This window comes from Calidris pugnax, unplaced genomic scaffold, assembly GCF_001431845.1.
Source record: "Calidris pugnax isolate Ruff unplaced genomic scaffold, ASM143184v1 scaffold189, whole genome shotgun sequence".
NCBI lineage: Eukaryota > Metazoa > Chordata > Aves > Charadriiformes > Scolopacidae > Calidris > Calidris pugnax.
In genome coordinates, this window is record NW_015091069.1 from 1385657 (window position 1) to 1409925 (window position 24269).

A 24269-nucleotide genomic window follows, 5' to 3' on the forward strand; every position below is an offset into this window, starting at 1 on the left:
CTAATGAGGTTCAACAAGAGCAAAGGTCCTGCACCTGGGGAGGAAGAACCCCAGGCACCAATACAGGTTAGGGGTGGATCTTCTGGGAAGTACTACTGAGGAAAAGGATCTGGGAGTCCTGGTGGATGGCAGGCCAGTGTGGCCAGCAGGTCGAGGGAGGTCATTCTCCCCCTCTGCTCTGCACTGGTGAGGCCACAACTGGAATAGTGCATCCTGTTCTGGGGTCCCCAGTTCAAGAGGGACAGGGAACTACTGGAGAGAGTCCAACGTAGGGCAACAAAGATGATTAAGGGATTAGAGCACCTCCCTCTAAGGCTCAAAGAGCTGGGGCTCTTTAGCCTGGAGAAGAGAAGACTGAGGGGAGACCTCATCTATGTTTACAAGTTCCTAAAGGGTGGGTTTAAGGATGATGGAGCCAGACTCTTTTCACTGGTTTCCAGTGACAGGATAAGGGGCAACGGGCACAAGTTGGAACATGGGAAGTTCCACTCAAATATGAGGAAGAACTTCTTTACAGTGAGGGTGGCAGAGCCCTGGAACAGGCTGCCGAGAGAGGTCGTGGAGTTCCCTTCTCTGGAGATGTTCAAGACCCACCTTGATGCAGTCCTGAGTGATGTGCTCTGGGCAATTCTGCTTAGGGGAGTTGGACTAGATGATCTCTAGAGGTCCCTTCCAACTCTGTCAAATCTGTGAATCAGTGAATCCATGAATCCATGAGACGCGACTGCTTTGTATTTAGGAAAGAAAAACACTGCCCTTAATCTGCAGATGTGGACAGTATGAAAATATAACCCTACAGCTTGAGAGAAGGCTTTGGTTATATTGCAACTAATGGCATGGAGCAGCCCACATGCAATTTCACATCCCACTTTCTGTCTGGGACTGATCATGTCTCCAAACTTGACAGTAGAAGGTGAGGCCTCAGGTGGTAAAGAATATGCTTGTGTTCCCTGGATTAAGTGGTGTTATTTCCTTGTGTTTCATAACGGGCACAGCCACAATAAGAACTCCATATGTAAAAAGAACCTCTTATTTTCGTGCCTTATGTTATAGTAGGCTTAGCTTTCCCATGTAGAAAAATCTGCAACCATGTTCCAAGCAGTGTGTCGATGCCTGGACGAGGTTTGTCTAAAGAGGTATGTACATGTTCTGGGGTCCATGACTGGCCCAGAATAAGCTGCTGAACAGTAAGCACTCAGCTCTTCCCTGTCGCAGGGGTTGTGATGGTTTCCAAATCACAGCCAGGGCTGAGAGCAGCCTCGATGGGGTCATGAGGGTCATGAGGGTCATGAGAGAAGGAGGACAGTGAGGCAGAGCGTATTTGGCCCCAAAGATTTAAAAATGCTCTTTAGTTACTTCAACACACAAGAGCAAATCAACAGTGCTTCATCAACAGTGCAGATCAACATATTAGGGGGCTTGCTCAACATCCTGTGAAAAGGGGATGCATCACAGCTCGTGAAACACGGCCATGACTAGAGTTTCTAGTCAGTGGGCAATTCTGATATTTTGGCATTTGCTTTAGACCTGCACAAAGATAAAAATGGAAACACTGATATCTGGGGGGAAACAAAAAAAAAATGGATAAAAATGGAAACACTGATATTTGGGGGGAAACAAAAAAAAAAAATGGATTTTTTTATTCTTGTGGTACCTAGCTACTGGTCTGTGTGCATATGCACCCATCTTTCTAACCTTGTTAACTTTGGAATACATGGAGAAGTTTCTCACTCCCAGGCTGGTACGGGGATTGTGTCCTCAGGGATGAGGTCCTACATGTTTTCTGAAAATTGACGGTCATCCATGAGACACTGTTAGTGCTCCTATTAAAGAAAAGGTTGGTATGTCCTTCCCTCCTTCCCGTTTATTAGCCATCAGAGAACCCACATGATGCCAGGGCAGGGGGATGGGGAAGCAGAGTGAAGGGAAAAAGTCATTAGAAACCAGGCTTCATTAATTCAGCTGCTCGGGGAACAGCGTGTTTGGAAAGGTCGAGATGTTTCATTTGACCTAAACAAAATGCTTGGACATTCTTCAGTTGAAATGTTTCATTCCTGCCTATTGAACCAAATCAAAACACCCAGCTTTGGTGAAACACTGTAATGAGGAGCCTGGGAGGGAGCAGCTGTAACTTACTCCAGCAGCACTTGTCTGCCCCAGGGTTGGGAGAGAGTGATGTTCCTTTTCCAAAGGTGCAATGTTGGTCATCTCCAACATACTGATGAATTAATATGGATTTCACCCCAGGAATTAGAAGACAATTAAATATCCCAATCTGTCTGCTCCTTCTGCCCTGTAAACGGCTGTTCGAAGGGAAAAAGAAGGTGTGATAATGTTTTAATGGCCTGGTCTTCTAGAAAAAAAGGGGCCAATGTGACCTTCCTCTGTGTGTGGCCTCACCTTGAGTACTGTGTCCAGTTTTGGAACCCCTACCATAAAAAAGACATGGAGGTGCTGGAGCGGGTCCAGAGAAGAGCAACAAAGATGGTGAGGGGTCTGGAGAATAAGTCTTATGAGGAGAGGCTGAGGGAGCGGGGGGTGTTCAGCCTGGAGAAGAGGAGGCTGAGGGGAGACCTTATTGCTCTCTCCAACTCCCTGAAAGGAGGGTGTAGAGAGGTGGGGGTCGGTCTCTTTTCTCAAGTCACAGGCGACAGGACGAGAGGAAATGGCCTCAAGTTGCGCCAGGGGAGGGTCAGGCTGGATATTAGGAAAAATTTTTTCACTGAAAGGGTTCTCAGGCATTGGAATGGGCTGCCCAGGGAGGGGGTTGAGGCACCATCCCTGGAGGTGTTCAAAGGACAGGTTGATGTGGTGCTGGGAGGTATGGTTTAGTGATGGTGATGCTTCTTGTTTGTTGTGTGGGTGTCTATTTTTGTCAGTTAGGTTGACGGTTGGACAAGATGATCTTTAAGGTCCCTTCCAACCTAGAAGATTCTGTGATTCATTGTGCACATGCTCACATTTGTCTGTCTCTCCTCCCAGTTGTGTCTTTAGTTAATGATTCAGTTCAAACAAATTCTGGCATGTTTATACATATGATATGGGGAAGATATGTCAAAAGCAGTGGGCGTTGTGTGTTCTACCCTTTGGAGCATGAGCTAGCCACTAGCCTCAAGTCCTTCCCTCCTGCTCTCAGATGTGTGTCAGTGAACAATGAAGCGTGGTAGACAGCATCATTTGTTGACAGACCCCTTCTTCCCTCTACACCATTGCCTGGAAGTTAATCCAGCCTCCTAAGTGGAAAACTGTGATTATAATCATTGCCCTGATTTGGATATGGTGAGTTTGAACTTGGAGCCTCCTCTCTATTAGGAGCTCTTTCTAAGCACTCCGCTATGAATTTTGGGGTGCAGCTGTCCCTTGGTGTGGCATGATACAGCAAAATGGCACAAAAAAATTAGGAAGAGGGAGCCTACAGGGCAGAGCTGGTGCCCCAGGGTGAGCTACTGAAGGCAGCTTCATGACTGATAGAGATGGGGTTTCCTGGAGTTCAGGGTGCCACAGGAGAGGTAACGTTCTCTGCCCAAGACGTGCTCTCCTGAAGGCTTCCTCTACAGCATTTTTCCCTGCTGACTGTTTGTGGACAATAGTTTTCAAAGTCATTTGATCCCACTGAACGTCAACAGGGTCAGGGCCACTCCTGGAGGCTTCCAAAAGCCCCTTTTAAGGACGCCAGATCCTAGGAACAGCAAAAGCAGCCATTGGTCTGATCTCAGGAACAGCCTGGCGTGTTGACACATCAGTGAAAGGCAGCTTTAACACACAGTCTGTTCACCCTGCGGCTGCCAGTTCGGCTGCCACTCCGAGTGTTTGATCTAGCAAAAGCTCCAGCTCAGAAAAACAAAGCCCAGCGTTTCTAGTTCCTGGCTTAGGGAGCTCGTCGCCCCTTGTGCTGTTTCTCTGCTATCACAAGGCTATTTTTTAATGTTTCCTAGTTCAGTTCATCCTCAACCGAAGCCACACTCCGTTAAGCTGTGCGCCAGCTGCAGATCTCTCTTTAGACCGCTTGCACTGTAGGGTTTCACCTCCTTATCACCCCAGTGCTTTAAGCTTGCCTGCCATTAATTGCTAATTTAACACAGGCAGGTGAATGAGCACCACTGTCCCAGGGCTGGAGTGATGTTTCCTCGGGTATCCCAAGGGATGGGATTACAAATGATGCTGGAACTGTGTCTGATGTTGTGCCGTCACCATGCCACGATGAAATGCAGGGGGAGAAAGGACTACAGAATTTCTAACACCCTGTTTTTTGTAATTTTAAAAAAAAGTCATATGGAAAAAAGTGACACTGTAGGCAACACTCCCAGGGAGCTGGTGAAGCTAATCTGCATTGCAGTGGTGCTGTCTGACCCAGACACTCACCCAAGCAAAGCTGATTTGTGCTCCAGTCATTTCAGCTCTAAGATGAGCTGAGGGATGCATCTTCCCCCCAAAATTTAGGCTTCCCCACCAGATCTGGTTAGAGGTAGATTGCCTGATGGAGCGTGTCTCATACAATACTCAAAATATTGAAGCGCATTCAAATGTGTAGTCTGAGAAATAGGCACTGAAAAGGATTTAGTTTGTTGAGGAGACACCGATGTGAGAGATGAGAGAAGTTTTCTCAGTGAAAGATGGGTTTGCTGTGCATGTTGCCTCTCTTTGGTTCTCCCCACCTTTGCCAGGATGGGGAGGTCCACATAGTCCCCTCTTGACCACTGATATTTGAAAAGGGGAAGAAAAAGGGGATTAGGAGATGTTATCACTTTCATTTTGTAATTGGAAGGGAGCCTTGATATATTCATTATCTGCTCACAGCTGATGCTGTGCTGTCTAACAGCAACGAATTTGCAGGATGACAATTATACCACTGATGGCATAATTTATTGGTTTTTTGTTACCCGAGGTAATTCCAATGAGGTAATAAATCTACATGTCAGTAAGAAAATACTCAGTTTACCAGCTGTGCTCTATTTTATAGCCATGGGTTTAAAACTTTGAGAGAAGTATTTCCTAAGAATTGCTTTGCAATTAAAGGCAAAGAGGAAATTAAATGTTCCAATTTTGTTACCAAAAAAAAAAAGAAAAGATTTGTTCCTCATAATTTGTCTTTCTGTTAATATTGCATAACACAGTGTCTTTGTCTTTTATTTGCTTATCAGCTCAGCCCAAAGATAGTATTGAAATATCAAACTGGAACTCTGCTTCATCAGGAAACATTAGCCTTTCAGTGATGCTGTCAGGAAGGCACCAGAACCATTTCAGCCCTTTGTTGGCTAACTCAAGGAAGATTGCCCAGAGCCTTGGATGCATGGAGAATCATGGAAGGACACAGTCTGCTTATGAGGACTACCAAAAGTCTGCATCCAGGTACAGACACGGTTGAGGCTTTCCTTTAGGTTATTTTTGTAGGGAAGATTTGGTGTTTGCTGCCATGGAACACAAGCAAACAAACCCTTGATGAGAGACTGGGTCATTATCCAGGTGGATATTGGAGAACATCAGAGGCTTTGAATTGTATAGATTGCACTTATTGCTTTTGGGACAGCTGCCCCCAAATTGGACTTCGCCTTCAGAAAGGATAAATCACCATGTCCTTCATTCACCATGTCCTTTTCAATATGTGTTAACACAAATAAAAAAGGATACCTCCCTCGTGAAGGTAGTCCATAAAAGGAGCAGAAACAAGCAGATACCTCAATTCCTGGTTGATTGTCAATATTTTTCTGGCAATGTGATGTCCTAAAATGAACCCAGTACATTTTTTTTCAGAGCTCATGCCAACCTAAATCCAGAGTTTCTAGCAGAGTAGTGCTTAAATAAAACAAAGCATCATGGATGAGGTTGCATGTTTGGTGCCTCAGCCCAAGATGCGAGGAGTGGATGAAGTCTATGTTGCCCATATTAGAAGTGGGGAGATCTCTTTTTACCTGCATTTGCTCCTAGGGTGAATTTTTTTATATTCAGTGAAGTTTGGTCACACCAGGCACTGGTGCATGTGAACATCAGGATCAGTATCTCCAGCTTTTCCTCTCCGCAGCTGCACAAAAGGAATCTTCCATTCTGTGCTCCACAAGGACAGTTCCATAAAATTATAACAGCCTTTTTTGTTCTGTCAAATTGCAAATGCATCATTGGCTTCCTCCTAGACTCCTTTCAATGTTATTGCTCTCCAATACTTTTCCCTCCAGTGGATACTATTTCACCCCTGATAAATGAGCGTGCCATTTTCCAAGAGCTGCATCTCACTTATTTCCTATCCATATTTCTAAGCTCTCTAGGGCTCTTTGTAATATTTCTCTTGCTCTCATTTGTGTTCCCCTACACTCTCGGCTCAACTTAATGTTATTTACATATTTTATTAACCAGCTGTTTTATTCCCCCTTGCACATCGCAAGGGGAGATGCTCCATGAAATGAGAGCTACCTGCTGTCCCTATAGGGAACGTATGAGAGGCAACCCCCTTGCTATTATTATTCCTTGTTTGCAGTCCTTCAGACAGTTCCTGTGACAGTATTTATGTCTAAGCCAATGGGAGATAATATTGTGAGAGGCACTTTATCAAACGCTTTCTCGACTCCCGGGTCTTTGATGCCTGCTGCTCTCCCTGCTCTCATTCATTTTGCAATTCTTTCAATTTTAGATGCATTTTTCTTAGGGACGTAGTCTTTGTAAACCCGTGGTGCTCCTTGCATACGTTTCTGTAAAGAGATCTGTATAATTCTGGGGACATTCTAGGGAGAGCCATGAAAAGATGCCTTTGAAAGCCAGCATGAAAGCTCCAGTTGCTTTCGGGCCTCTAAAGCTGTTTCCAAATAATGAGCTAGGCCCTACTGTTTCACTGGGCTTGAGAAGAATAGCTCTAGATAAACATTAGGAGATAAAAGAGATCACCTTCCCCTTTATGCATTTCCTTGTATTGTGTGAACTGTTTCCCAGTGGGGATTGAATCAGGTCTTGTCTCATACAGAAAGCAAAAGAAGTCATTAGCTGTGCTAATTGTTGAAGATAAAGAGTAAAAGGCAGTGACAGTTTGCTTTGTGTGTGGTTAAACTTGTTAAATGCGTAAATTAAGCAATTCATTCAATAAATTTCGTTCTCATTTGATTCATTACTACCATGGTATTCCACCATGCCAGCACACTAGCAGTTTGGGATTTTTTACTCCACTCAATTTGATTCAAACTATACCTTTTTCCATTGTGATACACAATACCCAGTGTTTTAATTTGGTATTGCATTATACAACTTTCTTTGAGCGTACATATCGTGAACAAATAACTTAGTAAGACTTCTATAGAGAATTGATGAGTAGCATGGCTGGATCTGGTTTCTTGTGAAGCCACAACACAAGTATACACAAACTTAGTAGAAATAATGTGGTTTTGGCCAACTAGGATATTTTGGTTTTACTGTTTATAATTGAGTTTAATTTACATCCATTTGCTTTTGAGAATATGTGAACGTGCTTAAAGCACCTTGAAGGCTATGCATTTAATTACATTGTTAACTAATGTCATCCTGAGAAATGGATGGAAGTTGAGCCATCAGGATTTTCAGTGACATCAGCGTTTTCAGCAGCATCAGGATTCACTGCATTAGGATTCTCAGCTTTCAGCTGTGTGCAAGGAGGGTGGTAGTATTGTCATAGGTGTCCTGTGCTGATGCTTAGAGACAATCATAGTGTCTGTTCAATGTGAATGTTGCCCAAAATCTTTCCCTGATTTTTTTGGCACCTGAGCAGTGTTAAATCTGCTGTATTTTTGGGGTGTCTCTTTTGCAGAAAACAAGAAAAATAGAAACTGGTACTTGAATTTTTGTGCATGGCTATTGAAAAATCATCAATATCTGTTTTGTACTCTGTGTGTACTACATACTAAGGTTAAGTTAAAGCTCTGATCTGTGAAACGCTGGGGATCTCAGCTGAACCTTGGCATTTCAAGCCTACAGTTGTGTGCAGCTACTAGGTATGTAACATTTCAGAGCCTTTCACAAAGAGTAAGCTGAGCCTTCTCCCAGGACTTTTCCTGCCCTGCCCCTCTAGTATGGTTAAGTCTGTTTGTATACAAATAAATAGATTTGTACTTCAGGAGATAAGTCTTTCCCAATGTAATAATAGTATCAATCTGTGACTTTCTTAAAGATTTAGGAGCTTAGAAAGACTTAAATTCTTGGCATGTTTTATAGTTAAAATGCCTTGTTGCTACTTGTACCAGCACATAGAGGAGCAATTAAATGGCACCCTCATGGCAGGGATTGTGTGTGAGGCAGCTTCACTTTCCCTTGTAAGTAAAGTGAGGAGAATTATATCTGCTCTGAAGTTTTGTGGTGAGTGGAGTCAGGGTCCCTGGTGTTGGGCATGGACCTGCCTGCTCTCCTTCCTTGGGCCTAGAAGACAAATCATATGAAGAGCGGCTGAAGGAGCTGGGGCTGTTTAGTGTGAGGAAGAGGAGGCTGAGGGGAGACCTCATCACTCTCTACAACTACTTGAAAGGACACTGTAGAGAGGTTGGTGCTGGTCTCTTCTCACAGGTAATTAGTGACAGAACGAGAGGGAACGGCTTCAAGCTCCAACAGGGGAGGTTTAGACTGAACATTAGGAAGGAATTTTTCACAGAGAGAGTGGTCGGGCATTGGAACAGGCTGCCCAGGGAGGGGGTGGAGTCACCATCCCTGGCTGTGTTTAAGGGCCGTTTAGATGCAGTGCTAAGGGACATGGTGTAGGGGAGGACTTTGTAGAGTAGGGGAGATGGTTGGACTCGATGATCCCAAGGGTCTCTTTCAACCTCAATGATTCTATGATTCTATGATTCTATGATTCCTTTCATCCTTTCTTCCACTTCTCTCTCTTTTACTATGCGCAGACCCCATGCCTATACGAAAACCTGACATTGATTCTTAAGGATTATTGGTTTTTTTTTTTTCATATTTACGTGTGTTAACAAAAAAAGAGGTTCTTGTTTGGGATGTACAGGCAGAGAATTGCTGTTAGCCCCAGTCTGAGTCAGGGGACCAGTGGATGACTTCTCCCAGGAACAAAACGGAGATGCCAGGGAGCCATTAGCTTGGAAATCTCACCCAGAAGAGGATCATGGAAAGCTAACAGCTCCACCTGGGATCTTGTAGATACTGGGAGTTGTCCACAGAAGGGGCCTGTATTTTCATGCCTGGAAGGAGAGTTGCATGGTGACATATTCCCATCCCATGCCCATCCAAAGCAGTATTGTGGTCTTTGAGCTGGCTCAGGAGAGTGACAGTTCATTGAGAAGCATTTGAGACTGAAGGATGATCAAGGCTTGCTATTTAACCCTTGAAGCTTGGAATTTGACCTTTTCCTTCAGCCAGGATGCCAGGGAGCCATTAGCTTGGAAATCTCACCCAGAAGAGGATCATGGAAAGCTAACAGCTCCACCTGGGATCTTGTAGATACTGGGAGTTGTCCACAGAAAGGGCCTGTATTTTCATGCCTGGAAGGAGAGTTGCATGGTGACATATTCCCATCCCATGCCCATCAAAAGCAGTATTGTGGTCTTTGAGCTGGCACAGGAGAGTGATTGTGAAGCATTTGAGCATTTGAGACTGAAGGATGATGAAGGCTTGCTATTTAACCCTTGCAGCTTGGAATTTGACCTTTTCCTTCAGCCAGAATGGCTGGGAGGCAGTGCCTTGCCTGGAAGCAAGCTGGCAGCTCTGTGTTACACGCTTCAACAGCTTCCAACACCAAATTCCCATGTCCTGTCATTTGCTCCTTTACCAGTTCTGTGTGTTGGATCAAAAACTCCTGTAAGCCCCATTTTATGTTCCCAAGTCTCCCCAGCTTCACTAAATTAAACCCAAGGTCTTGTCTAGGGAAAGTCACACTACCCTAGACCTTCATTATTCACTCCATTATCAACCAGGATTCTGCCGTTTATAATGTTAACATCATAAAAATGACCTTTTAAGAAGACCATTTTAGGAAGTCTCTTTCCCCATCTGCTTTTTCCTGTTGTCCTACTAGATATATTTTGGCACCCAAAACTTTTCCTTGATTTTCCTTGCACAGATAGAGAAATGGGAGATCAGGAAGATCTTCTGTAGGGTTTAAAAGTCTTCTCCCATTGACTTAACTGGCTCTATACCCTTCCAGAGGGTAAAAATATGAGGGATTTCTCTTTGTTGCTAATGTTATTCTGGTTTTAGAGCCACTGCTGGAGCTTCTGGACTGTAGCAATGTATGTAGAAAGCAACTGTGTGGATTTGAGTTGCAGCATTTACATCTGCATGTGTACTGCACGTGTACATGATGACTTAGAAACTGAGGGATCCTGAGGGATCATTCTCCGAATGAGCAGTTTGCAGAGTTTTGAAGCACAGCACACTGCTACAGCAGCTTGCAGAGACTGACAAAAAAAAGCTCAGGTTTAAATGAAGTCTCCCCAGAACCTTTTACGCTGGGTTATTTCAGCAATCCAGTTTAGAGTGTGGCCCTATCACAGAATCACAGAATCTTAGTGGTTGGAAGGGACCTCCAAGATCATCGAGTCCAACCACATTAAAAAAAAAAAAAAACAACAAACCCCAAAACACCCCCCTCCAACTAAACCCCACACCCACAACCCCACACACAACCCCCCACCACAAACCAATAATCTTGGGCACTAGAGCATGCCCTGAAGAGCCATGTCTACACGTTTCTTAAATAGCTCCAGGGATGGTGACTCCACCACCTCCCTGGGAGGAGGGAGGAAGGAGAAACGTGCCAAGCAAGCCAAAAGAGGTGGGGGGAGCCTGAAGGTGAGGAGCCCCAAGCGTTAGGTTCACTATGAGTGTCTTTGGCCAGGGAGGGGGCAGTTCCCCGCCGCTCTGCTTCCAAATCTATCGATGCCAGTGGCAGCCTGGAGGCAGCCTGGCTGTCTTGAGCAACTGTGACTCACTGCTACACTGCACAGCTGAATTATTTGGGGTGGGTGGGCTGTATTTGTCACACTGTCACTGAAGATTTGGCTAAGACAAGGAAGCACATAGGCTGTCTGGGCTGTTGGGTCGACTTTGGCTATACACACAGAGGTCTATGACTTGAACTTACTAGAACAAGACAAATGTGGCAAGGGCAAAAGCATTACATTCACAGAAGACAAAGATGACACCGCGCCGGTGCTAAATAATGAAATTTATTGCACTAGATGCCACATCAAAAGCTGAATGATTCTTAAACTTCATTCACAACCTGCCTAATAAGACCTATGATGAGTATTATAGTCTGGGACTGAGTGTTTGAAAGTGCTCCCTTGACATGTGCGCTACTTAAAGGAACACTCAAGTGATAAATTTGTTTTCCAGTGCTTAAGGGAGATTGAGTGTTCCCCAGCTCGAGCAAGAAGTCCCTGATCTTACTGCAGATGCAAAACAGCCCCCGCTTTGCTGTGATTCTGAGACAAGGGGGGGATGAAATCTCAGTCTTGTAGCATGGAGTCTCTCTGAATTAACAATAAAGTGTTAGTAATGAAGATTTGTCTTCATCCAGGATGGAAAAAACAATGAGTGGCAGGGAGAGAAAGGTATACTGATGGATAGGAGAACTTTTCTAAATTTACAAAGGCACAATTCCCACTAATCATACTATCCTAAATACCCAAGACAGCCTTAGAGGTTGTAGCCTATATAGATTTAGACAAAAACAAATTCAAATGGTGTACTGATGACTTTTTTCCCCCACAAAAATCTTACAATTTCTGTAATGGATGCTACCTAAATGTGGAAGAGAAATAGAATATACATATATATATATTTTAGTGTAAAAGGATGTATTCAAATGAAAGGCACTGCATAAAAAGTGGAATAGCAGTGCTGTAAATATTCTGCCTATGGTACATTTATTTCCCATTAATTACTGACATCTAGGCTAGTTGTTATAAGGAAATACATATATTTTTTTCAATTAAGCAATGCTTTTACACTTTCAAATCAACATCTGTTCTTTCAGTGCTATTGGAAATTTGAAAATTGCTGAAGTGGATCCAGGTGGTTATTTTGTAAAGATCCTGAACTGTGCCCCTGAAAAAGAGGAAAGCATTGGGGATTATCTCTTGAAACAGGACGTCCAAAGTCGACCAGTGGTTGTGTTTCGTTTTCCCCCTGAGACCAGGATGGGGCCCAACTCCACCGTGACAGTGAGTGTGGGGCTTTTGAGTGCTTTTTCTCAGCTAGCAGACTAGGATACACGCTTAGCCTGGTGGTATAGAGTCAAACTTAAGTCTCTATTTTCAGAAAGACTGACTCTCACAAATAATGATGAATTAGAAGAAGCTGCTAATGTCCATCATCAGTACAAGCCCGGTATTTGCATGACATGTCCAGCATTTGATGTCACCTAGCAATGGGAAGCTATCCTGGAAAGTGTCCTTGTTGGATACATTCCTTTTTCCAGGCATTGCTCCCACAGAAAAGCTCCCCATACTGTTAGAATATTGGGTTGTGCCAGTGTTTGCCAACAGAGGGTGTGAATCTTGGATCGGAAACCCACAAATAATAGAACTGGAAAGGAAATCCGTTTTCTGTGTTGATACGGAAGCAATTTATATGTTTTTGTGTATAATCTGAATTATACACAAAAGTTGAGGTAGGGCCTCAACTGAAAATAAAAAGAAAAATCGTGTTGCTTTCCAGATGGTGCCCACTGTTTGAGGACAGCTGTTATCCAGCAGAGAAATCCATAAACCATTGTTCTGGCAATGGGACTCTGTTCCTGCCTTTGCCTTGGATGACTTTAGGCAAAATGATGACACTCTGTGCCTTAGTTTTGAATTCTGTAAAAGGAAGATGTGCTCTCATTTGATGTTGTGCCAGAACTATGTTAAAAATTCAGTGCATGGGCTGCTGCTCTTCAAAAATTACTTCCCCTCCAGCTAGTTTAGATGTATCTTTTTGCCAGTTTGAATAAGAGTTAGAGAGGTAAGTAGGATCTAAGATGGAGAGTCAGATGACTTCATCATACCCCAGAAAAGCTTTAAATAGAAAACAACAAATATATGCATCTGATATCTATGGTAAGGAAAAAGAATTGAACGTGTAAACTAAATGTGACCAAGGCTCAGTTGTAGGTATAGCTGAGGAACATCTGCTGGTGTCTGCACGTGGCCTCCAGCAACCTCCAGGATGTACCCACGCTCACAGCAGGCATGGCTTTTGCTGTACTGACTAAAGATGCTGGCTGCTTGGCTGGCTGCAAGACACCTTGCAGATCTCTCCAGAAATTGTTTCCTCTTAGTTGGCTTTGACGTGCCAACCATTCCCACCCACTCCCTAAAGTAGCCCTTTCTGAAGTGCTTTGATCAGTCATTGCCAAGGTTGCTGTTTCCGTTATTAAAGGGCTGTTGGGTGAACAACTGACTGAAGTAGAAGTTCCACCACAGCTTCTGTTTCAGCATACACAAGAAGAAAATTTCTGCTGGTTTATTAATTTCAAAGGGTTGTATTCAGGCTGCCAACTCTTGTACCTAAAATTCATGGGCAATAGGGTCTGTGTCAGCCAGCTAGGCAGGACTTCCAGGCCCCAGCCAGCCCCCTGTGAGAGCAACAGATGAACGAAGGCCAAATGCTCAAGTTAGATGCCAGTGTGGATGGCTGGAATATGGCCTGAGGCCTCTTTTACCACTGGTGCTTCTTTCTTTTCTTGAGATGAAAATTGAATAAAAAGAGGCGAAGTCCATTTCATCACCAAGCTCAGTGCAGGTCAGTGAAGCTCTGTGTGAGCCCTCCTACAAGCAGGCTGGAAATGCAAGGTGGTGGGGACCCAGAAGAGCCACAGCCACTGCTGTCTAATGGTGTACGTGTGAGAAGGCCACAAATACACCTTGGCAGAGTGCCTCATGGTGAGTGCTTTTGGAAGAGAGCATTTCACTTTTTTTTCAAGATACTTCTCCTTTAAAATGGAAGGAGAATTGTTTTGACTCCCAGGAAACGGTTGAAGCCATTCTCTTGCAGATGGCAAATGCCAGATCCTGTACGAACACTGTCTGCAGAAACGTGCTGTGGTGCTTGTCTTATGTATGAAAAATGTTTCCATAACGGGTCCTTTTGCTACTGCATTAGTGATAAAGGTCGCAGATAATTGTGTTCACTTTATAAAGCACAACATTGTTAAATCTTTTGTATAAGAAGAAAAGTACAAAAAAATTCTAATCCCCAGCGGAGGCAGCTTCTCCCTGAACAGAGGGAATCCAGAATCAAGCAGAGACTGGAATTTTAAAGCTGATATCACATATCTCTTCCAATGCTCCTAGTAATTCAGAAAATAAAAGAAACTGCCTATTTTTAATCTTTCTCTCAGCAAGCCAGACCAAAAACCCCAGGGTTTACTATCACACCTTGAAAAATGAGCCTTTGCTAATCTCTGTTAATCCACAGGAGACGTACTTGAAAATAATCACTATAACTAAGCTGCAAGTCTTGAAAATACAGTTCTTTCAGCTTTGATTTCACAGATCAAATGGTGAACAGTGTTACAAAAATGAAAAAGGAAATGGAAAACCTGATGTTCTTACCGAGTCCTTATATTGTATAAATATCCAGGAGCCATTTGGTCTTTAATGACTGCTCGATCTTTGCAGGTTTGGGCAGCAGATGCTAAAGCGCTTCACAGACCTCCATCGGATTTTCTTTGGAAGGACCTGGAGAGATTTAGGACAAGCCTTGACTGTGCTACCATTCTCTGTGAACCTGGTGGTCAAGTGAGTGCCATGAGCAAAATCATCATGTTTCTTTACCCAGACAGCTCTGTCACTGGACATCCTTCAAAGTTTTAGGATCATATTGTTAAACTCCTTGTAGAAACAAGCACAAGCTGTGAGGTGTCTCTGTTAACCTTGCTTCAGTGTGGATATTAATGATTAGTGTCTGAAGGACTGAAGAAAAACAATAGATTGATGACACCAGTTGTTGAATGAAAGGTTAATATCCTCACAGTGACTGAAGCAGGGCCTCCACAAGTGTTAATTGCAGCCCACTATCCTCTTCCACGTGGCTATATTTCAGCCATGAGAGATCCAACCATGGGCAGGGTTATTCAGCCCATGCCTGCCTATTGGTAACTGCCATCAGCTTGGCAACTGTGTTTGAATATTTTTAGGCAAGCTTCTGTTTACTTAAAGATGGGAAAGAGCCGAAGGTAATTTTTTACCCTATAGTTGTCCAGTGGCAACTATGGGTTTGGTCATTTTTAGCCAAACAAATCAGACAAACTAGTGACAATATGGAAAAGACCTGTGATGTTCATAAACAGTGTACGCCTCCTCAAGGTAGCATAATTTACACCTTACAAGCTGTTAAGTGAATCTTGGCTTCTGGTCTCACCTTTTCACATTTATTTTTCTTCTAGCTCAGCTTGGCCATACTTGCTCTTATATCACTGCCAGGAAATCAGGCTGAAAGGGAAATTGAGACACGAAAAAGTTTTCCTACTGCCTGAACTGAACTTATAGTGCCTCAGTTTTAGTCCTTTCCTTCTTGTCCTATCCACTGTGGATGTGGAGAACAGATTCCTTTTTTTTTCCTTCAGCAGTCTTTGACATACTTGCAGAATTGTCATGTAGTCTTTTCTCTCCTTCGTTTGGTTTACTTAATTGGTGTAGCAGAATTTCAAGCCTCTTAGATGATGAGTCTACACTACATATATTTAAAGACTGGAAATGGATTTTAGAGACTGAAGAAAAAAAGCTGGGATTTGGTGGGTGCAATTAGTATTTACCTTTCAAATGATAAATAACTCAGAAATACATTGGACCTCCTACTTTTTCAGCCCATCCTGTTTTGTCTATAACAAGCAATTATCTTGATGAAAAAATGCTTTTTTCAGGCTGTGGCTTGGTACACTCCTCTCTACTGGAACGGAAGGCAAGGATGTGTGGCAAAAGAAGAAAGTAAAAAATTTGAGAAAATTGTCATACCAACTTTTTCAACAATAAAGCAGAAAGAGATGTTGGAAAATGAACAGGAATTTACTATAACTGATACAGAGTGGAAGACGGCTGACCCATGGCAAACAAGAAAAAAAAGACAAAGCTTCATTAAAAGGTATCTGATGTTCATTGTGTGTACTCTGTAATTGCAGCATTGTGCCAGACTGGCTCTGTAAGTGAATGCTTTTAAAATAGTATCTTGGTAAGCACTTTTTAAAAAGCTTTGGGATTTTTAAGAATTAACCTTAAAATTAAAGCAGGAATCCAGCCCAAAACTCCTGATAAGAGTGTGTTCATTGTCAGTCAAGACAAAGTGGAAAGTAAAATCCAAGTACAATTCTTCTTAAAAATGTGACTTTATTATTACATATTATCTGGAGTGTTTGGATGGCACCATTCAGAGACCACAACTTTAAAAGCTTTCAGCCAGAAATGTTAATGTTCGCAGAACTATTTACCTTCATCTTGAGAAGGGTGGGCCTGAACTCAGTCTTCTCTCAGCCCACTGCGCTTTGAAGTGGGCTAGGGACTGATATCCATTGCTTTCTAAATTGCTTTATAACTCTCTTCTAGCCTTTGTATATAACCTAAAATTGGCAGCACTAGCAAAAAGTACGGTTTGTTGGTCTAGCTGTGGAGAGTTTAGTTTGGACACCCAGATCTCAGTCAAGAACTCCTGAGCCGAGCCATTGACTGTTTTGAATATGGAACACAATATTGATGTTTTAAGCCCTCTCCAGAATATCAGTTCCAGGAGCTTTGGACAGACAAAACATGTATTTACGACAGAAAAAACACATTTTCATGACAGAAAAGCATGTATTTCAAAAATAAAAAATTGGGCCATCTGTATATATTTCCATCAAAAAAGTGGGTGACCCTTCTCATGTTTGGGGTAATTGCTCTTCTCTAAATTTCTTCTCCAGACTGTGGCTGGAGATGTTCAGAAGATGTTTGGTTTTCAGCATAGGTTAAATGGGTTGTTCTTTGAAAGTTTTGTTCTTAAAAATGGCCAAATCACTTTTGCTCAAACTCTTCAAAGAAACTAAGTCAGAAGTAGGGAGAAACTATGTAAAAATCCGGTGCAAAGGATTCAAGTGTGGTAAAATTATAGCCAAAGGCAAATAGTAAATTATAATGTGATATATCAAACAACATAGAAGTTGCAGTTCTTCCAGCTAGAACTAAATGTAGAATTTGTCAAATGTATGTGTGCTTGTTAGGTATATCGCATAAATTTAATGTATGTGTGCAGTAAACATAGTAAATCTATGCAAATAAAGTAATAAATATGCTAATACAATACAATAAATAATGCAGCCATAGATAAAATATACATATTGTTTATATCCTGTGCGCGCGCACACACACGTGCAAAACGTGTGACATACGCGCAGTAAACTTAATTAAATTTCTGTTTACAGGGAAAAAAAGACCTCTGCATCCCTTTTCCCTAATCAAAGTGCCTGGTGCCAAAGCGTGAGCTCTCCCACGCACCCTCACTTTTCTCTGCTGAGATCATTAACCACGGGGAATGATGGCAGCAGCTTGTGCAGGCAGTCCCGGTGTCAGTCAGCACGGCCCGACCCCACGCCAGGTGAGTTCAACAGCAGATGCCGTATAGGCTGCAGCATGCAGAGTGGCTTAGGACCTAAAATACATATCACAGAATCACAGAATCTTCTAGGTTGGAAGGGACCTTAAAGATCATCTTGTCCAACCGTCAACCTAACTGACAAAAAGAAACACCCACACAACAAACAAGGAGCATCATCACTAAACCAGACCTCCCAGCACTACATCAACCCGTCTTTTGAACACCTCCAGGGATGGGGCCTCAACCACCTCCCTGGGCAGCCCATTCCAATGCCTGAGAACCCTTTCCGTGAAAAAATTTTTCCTAATATCCAGCCTGAACCTCCCCTGGCGCAACTTGAGGCCATTTCCTCTCGTCCTGTCGCCTGTGACTTGGGAGAAGAGACCGACCCCCACCTCTCTACACCCTCCTTTCAGGGAGTTGGAGAGAGCAATAAGGTCTCCCCTCAGCCTCCTCTTCTCCAGGCTGAATAACCCCAGCTCCCTCAGCCTCTCCTCATAAGACTTATTCTCCAGACCCCTCACCATCTTTGTTGCCCTTCTCTGGACCCGCTCCAGCACCTCAATGTCTTTTTTATGGTAGGGGGCCCAAAACTGGACACAGTACTCAAGGTGAGGCCTCACCAGTGCCGAGTACAGGGGGACAATCACCTCTCGGGCCCTACTCCCCACGCTGTTCCTGACACAGGCCAGGATGCTGGTGGCCTTCTTGGCCACCTGGGCACACTGCTGGCTCCTGTTCAGCCCACAGGCCACCAACACCCCCAGGTCCTTTTCTGCCAGGCAGCTCCAGCCACTCTGCCCCCAGCCTGTAGCGCTGCAGGGGGTTGGTGTGACCCAAGTGCAGGACTTGGCACTTGGCCTTGTTGAACCTCATCCCGTTGGTCTCAGCCCATCCATCCAGCCTGTCCAGATCTCTCTGCAGAGCCTCTCTACCCTCCAGCAGATCAACACTGCCACCCAATTTGGTGTCGTCTGCGAACTTACTGAGGGTGCACTCGATCTATGCTATCGCCTCTTCCTTCTGTAGCACCAACCTGCAAACTTTTAAAATCCTGCACCCCGATCAGTAAAAGATTTTTGAACACAGTCTCTCAATATATGTACATTTATTTATTTGTAAATTATATACATTTAGTACTACAATAATATATACACTATAAAGCATACATATGAATAGAAATGTAAAAGGATGAGATAAAGATGGAAAAATACTATTTTAAAGTCTTTTAAAATTCAATTTCATTTCTTAATATTACAAAAATACTTTTCCTGCACCCCAATGGATTGTCTTGCGCTCCCCCTGGAAGACCACTGCTCTAGAACTGTGTGTGTTGTCAGATGGGAGGAGGTTATTGCTGCTAATACCGATGCACTTAGGAAATGAAACAAAATATTAGGAAACAGTAAGAGAAAGAGACCCTTATATTGGCTGTGACTTGTTAATTAGGCAGCGGTGAGAAAGTCAGTGTGTAATTTGAGTATGTCAAACCCAGAAAGCTGTTGCCATACTGGAAAGATGTGAGGGAGTATGACAGACTGAAGAAGCATCTGAAGAGATTGATTCATGAAGATGAAAAAGAAGATCAATGTGTGTTGTGCAGGCAAGGCGAGCGTCGTGTGAGGGGGTTCAAGCGTCATAGCAAGGGAGGAAACAATCTTAGGTCCAGGAAACAGAACTAGAAGGAATAGGACTAAGTGCAATACAGGCAGGCTTAGGTTGAATATGTAAATAAAAAGTTTTTATCATCTATAGTATAGTCTTCCAGTTGTGTTCATCACTCCACTTAGTATTTTAAATACTGGCGAGTTCTAAGTGCTCAGCCTCTCTTAATTTTAAAATAACAAGATATCCAGCTCCTGAAGACTGCTTTGTAGCACTCGTTCTTTTTCTAGCAAACATGTAAAACCAGACTGGTCAAATTATTTGACTATACTAAGGATGTCACCCTGTGACTTGTGTGGATAGGTGGCTGAGCAGTTGCCAGGAGTTTTTCCCTGTTTCTAGGAGTGCCTAGGCTTGAGCCAGGAAAGCATTTATGCACCCGCTTCAATGAGTAATACTGCAGCCAGGGAGGACTGTCAGGAAGATCCTTCTCAACTGTTAAATCCAGGCAAAGCAGATTAAAACCTGAGTTTGTAATAGACCTAATTTCACGAGTTCTTTCCTGCTCTGTCTTAAGCTCTGGTAGCATCAGCTGCTGGCTGTCTTATTTTGTGTCATGTCGGTTTGCCTAACTTGCTAAAATTTAGTTTGTCTTGTTCTGTGTCACTCTAAGTCTTCTGCAGAGCTGGGTCCCCCGTATCTGTTCTGTTAGTTTCCTGTACAGGGAAAAGCTGGGGACAGAAAGGGAATCGGCATCTGGGGGTGCTGGTGGCATCAGAGGTTGTGTTCACATGACAAATGCTGTGGACAAATTAGGAGCAGGTCTGTAGAGCAAACCCCTCAGTGCTGCAGACCTGGCATCCATCCTGTACACGTTTCAAAGGTGATTTACGTTGTCCCAGCTCTAGGCTGGTACAGAAGGCCATGAGGAGGCACCTACCTCTGCATGGTGTAGGTCCTATCTGGGTATGGAACTTCCAGGGCTGCTGTATAGCTCACTCATGCTCACCACAAACTGGTTTCTGTCTGAATACTGTCTTGCAGCCAGAGTGCTTCAGGTTTGAGTCCAGAGGACATCTTCTGGCTTGGTTTCATTCAAGAGGAAGCCAGCCTGTGCACCTGATAGTGCTCCATGGTGTGAACCTGAGCACAGCAAGTGGCAACTCCACTCCATGGGTGCGCTCCCCACACCTACGGACACACGCGGGACACCCCTCAGTACTTCTCCCAAACCAAAGGGAGGTTGCTGCACACAGTCATCTTTCCTACATTCCCATCTTTGGTCACATCTCCACAGATGGAGATCGGTGCTGTTGCCACCAGCTACTTTTGGTTTCAGTTTTCAAGTTTTTTCCTTGCAACTGTTACGACTAAAAACGTTTTCAATATAACAAGCAGTGGAAAACCAAAACAAGGCACCTCTGAGACTGTAATGCAGTCGTGTTGTTCCAGGACCCAGGGCTGCAGGCAAATTTATTTCCTAACTCAGAAGGCAGAATGCAAAGCAAGGTAGTCTGACACATATTAAATATACCTGACTTTTCTGTAGGTTTTCACATGCAACCCGCATACCCTCAGTCTCTCTTTCGCAGATCTCTGCAGAAGATAATTCACCCCTATTTACTTATGGTTCATTTGCAGTTCTTTTCACTACTGAATTATGAAATTATTCCTCTTAATACTGCCAGGAAAGTTAATAATATCCAAGATCTCAGATTAAAAATTAAATACGGGTATAACTATTATTTTCCTCTGATAAATATTCATGTGTAGTACGTATTACTGCCAGATTTTTTCTAGAAATTAATATATATAGAAAGATGTAAGCATCATTCTTATTTTATTACAACGCAAAAATTACAAGTGCTTTAGGCAGATTTATACAAGTATGCTGCTAGACATTATTACTGATGGTGGTAGAATGATGCTTCTCAAATATAAGATGGAACCATGATTTTATTCTTTTTTATTTTTCTTCCCTTGCTTAAAATTTCTAACTAGGAGGGTTATAACTGACATAAATAACTGGGGTCCAGAGTAATATGCATATATGCAGTCTTGCTTAGGTCCTGGTCCAAGAAATCTTCCCTAAGGATTCTTCAACTTGTTCATAAGTGCTTTGTACTATCAGAGACTTAGAGAAATCAGTATTATTAACTTATTTGTTTTCCTCTGCAAACACACTTTTACTTACTTGTATCTTTAAATATGGATACTTATTTTCATAATGCCATAGCAAAGCAAAGTTAGGTCAATGCCTTTGAATCAAATTAATGATTCAAAGTGGGTTTGCATTTTCCTCTTAGATACTTAGTTTTGCTTTCCAAAATCAGTTTATTATATGCTCATATTTCAGAAGTACAAAGGCCCACTCAAAACTGCAGAGAGATGTGTCTCACAGATTATACTGTTTGATTATATTTGTTTATTACCTTAAGTATTTTGTTTCTCATACATCTGTTGTACTCTTTCTAGCTCCTAGCTTTCCTCTGAAAAAATGAAACATTATCTTTTCTCTTCTTGGGGGATGTTAATAGCAGCAGTCCCCAATATTCCAGGACAGAATAAAGGATGCTTAGTGGCACGATGGTGTTTTGAGAACTGTTTACCTCTCCTCACGCAGCTCAGCATTTCACCTTTCTAACTGCTACAGAAGAGGATTTTCATTACCTGGTTCCAGTGACTCTTATGGCTTTACTTTTTGAGTTGTTGCAGTTCATAAGATGATGGTGGGGTATGTGGTGGCTATTCCTTTCAGCACAAACCCATCCATACAAAATTCACGCGGAGATTTTAAACGCGGCCGGAGCAGGCCCTCAGGCGCTCGGCGAAGCGGCGGCGGCAGCGGCGGCGGCAGCAGCAGCAGCAGCAGCAGCAGCAGCAGCAGCAGCAGCAGCAGCATAGAGCAAACCCCTCAGTGCTGCAGACCTGGCATCCATCCTGTACACGTTTCAAAGGTGATTTACGTTGTCCCAGCTCTAGGCTGGTACAGAAGGTCATGAGGAGGCACCTACCTCTGCATGGTGTAGGTCCTATCTGGGTATGGAACTTCCAGGGCTGCTGTATAGCTCACTCATGCTCACCACAAACTGGTTTCTGGCTGAATACTGTCTTGCAGCCAGAGTGCTTCAGGTTTGAGTCCAGAGGACATCTTCTGGCTTGGTTTCATTCAAGAGGAAGCCAGCCTGTGCACCTGATAGTGCTCCATGGTGTGAACCTGAGCACAGCAAGTGGCAACTCCACTCCATGGGTGCGCTCCCCACACCTACGGACACACGCGGGACACCCCTCAGTACTTCTCCCAAACCAAAGGGAGGTTGCTGCACACAGTCATCTTTCCTACATTCCCATCTTTGGTCACATCTCCACAGATGGAGATCGGTGCTGTTGCCACCAGCTACTTTTGGTTTCAGTTTTCAAGTTTTTTTCCTTGCAACTGTTCTGACTAAAAACGTTTTCAATATAACAAGCAATGGAAAACCAAAACAAAGCACCTCTGAGACTGTAATGCAGTCGTGTTGTTCCAGGACCCAGGGCTGCAGGCAAATTTATTTCCTAAGTGTGGGAACTCAGAAGGCAGAATGCAAAGCAAGGTAGTCTGACATATTAAATATACCTGACTTTTCTGTAGGTTTTCACATGCAACCCGCATACCCTCAGTCTCTCTTTCGCAGATCTCTGCAGAAGATAATTCACCCCTATTTACTTATGGTTCATTTGCAGTTCTTTTCACTACTGAATTATGAAATTATTCCTCTTAATGCTGCCAGGAAAGTTAATAATATCCAAGATCTCAGATTAAAAATTAAATACGGGTATAACTATTATTTTCCTCTGATAAATATTCATGTGTAGTACGTATTACTGCCAGATTTTTTCTAGAAATTAATATATATAGAAAGATGTAAGCATCATTCTTATTTTATTACAACGCAAAAATTACAAGTGCTTTAGGCAGATTTATACAAGTATGCTGCTAGACATTATTACTGATGGTGGTAGAATGATGCTTCTCAAATATAAGATGGAACCATGATTTTATTCTTTTTTATTTTTCTTCCCTTGCTTAAAATTTCTAACTAGGAGGGTTATAACTGACATAAATAACTGGGGTCCAGAGTAATATGCATATATGCAGTCTTGCTTAGGTCCTGGTCCAAGAAATCTTCCCTAAGGATTCTTCAACTTGTTCATAAGTGCTTTGTACTATCAGAGACTTAGAGAAATCAGTATTATTAACTTATTTGTTTTCCTCTGCAAACACACTTTTACTTACTTGTATCTTTAAATATGGATACTTATTTTCATAATGCCATAGCAAAGCAAAGTTAGGTCAATGCCTTTGAATCAAATTAATGATTCAAAGTGGGTTTGCATTTTCCTCTTAGATACTTAGTTTTGCTTTCCAAAATCAGTTTATTATATGCTCATATTTCAGAAGTACAAAGGCCCACTCAAAACTGCAGAGAGATGTGTCTCACAGATTATACTGTTTGATTATATTTGTTTATTACCTTAAGTATTTTGTTTCTCATACATCTGTTGTACTCTTTCTAGCTCCTAGCTTTCCTCTGAAAAAATGAAACATTATCTTTTCTCTTCTTGGGGGATGTTAATAGCAGCAGTCCCCAATATTCCAGGACAGAATAAAGGATGCTTAGTGGCACGATGGTGTTTTGAGAACTGTTTACCTCTCCTCACGCAGCTCAGCATTTCACCTTTCTAACTGCTACAGAAGAGGATTTTCATTACCTGGTTCCAGTGACTCTTATGGCTTTACTTTTTGAGTTGTTGCAGTTCATAAGATGATGGTGGGGTATGTGGTGGCTATTCCTTTCAGCACAAACCCATCCATACAAAATTCACGCGGAGATTTTAAACGCGGCCGGAGCAGGCCCTCAGGCGCTCGGCGAAGCGGCGGCGGCAGCGGCGGCGGCAGCAGCAGCAGCAGCAGCAGCAGCAGCAGCAGCAGCAGCAGCAGCAGCAGCAGCAGCAGCAGCAGCAGCAGCAGCAGCAGCAGCAGCAGCAGCAGCAGCAGCAGCAGCAGCAGCAGCAGCAGCAGCAGCAGCAGCAGCAGCAGCAGCAGCAGCAGCAGCAGCAGCAGCAGCAGCAGCAGCAGCAGCAGCAGCAGCAGCAGCAGCAGCAGCAGC

At 43.2% G+C, this 24269-nt stretch overlaps 1 protein-coding gene across 1 annotated transcript; it reads left to right on the top strand.

Moving 5' to 3' along the window:
• Positions 1 to 1089: 1089 nt before the first annotated feature.
• On the top strand, positions 1090 to 16063 carry LMNTD1 (lamin tail domain containing 1). Its single transcript, XM_014956995.1, has 4 exons — positions 1090 to 1136; positions 11945 to 12131; positions 14571 to 14690; positions 15815 to 16063. Exons 1-4 carry the CDS (start codon positions 1090 to 1092, stop codon positions 16061 to 16063), a joined length of 603 nt encoding a protein of 200 aa, XP_014812481.1.
• The last annotated feature ends 8206 nt before the right edge of the window (positions 16064 to 24269 follow it).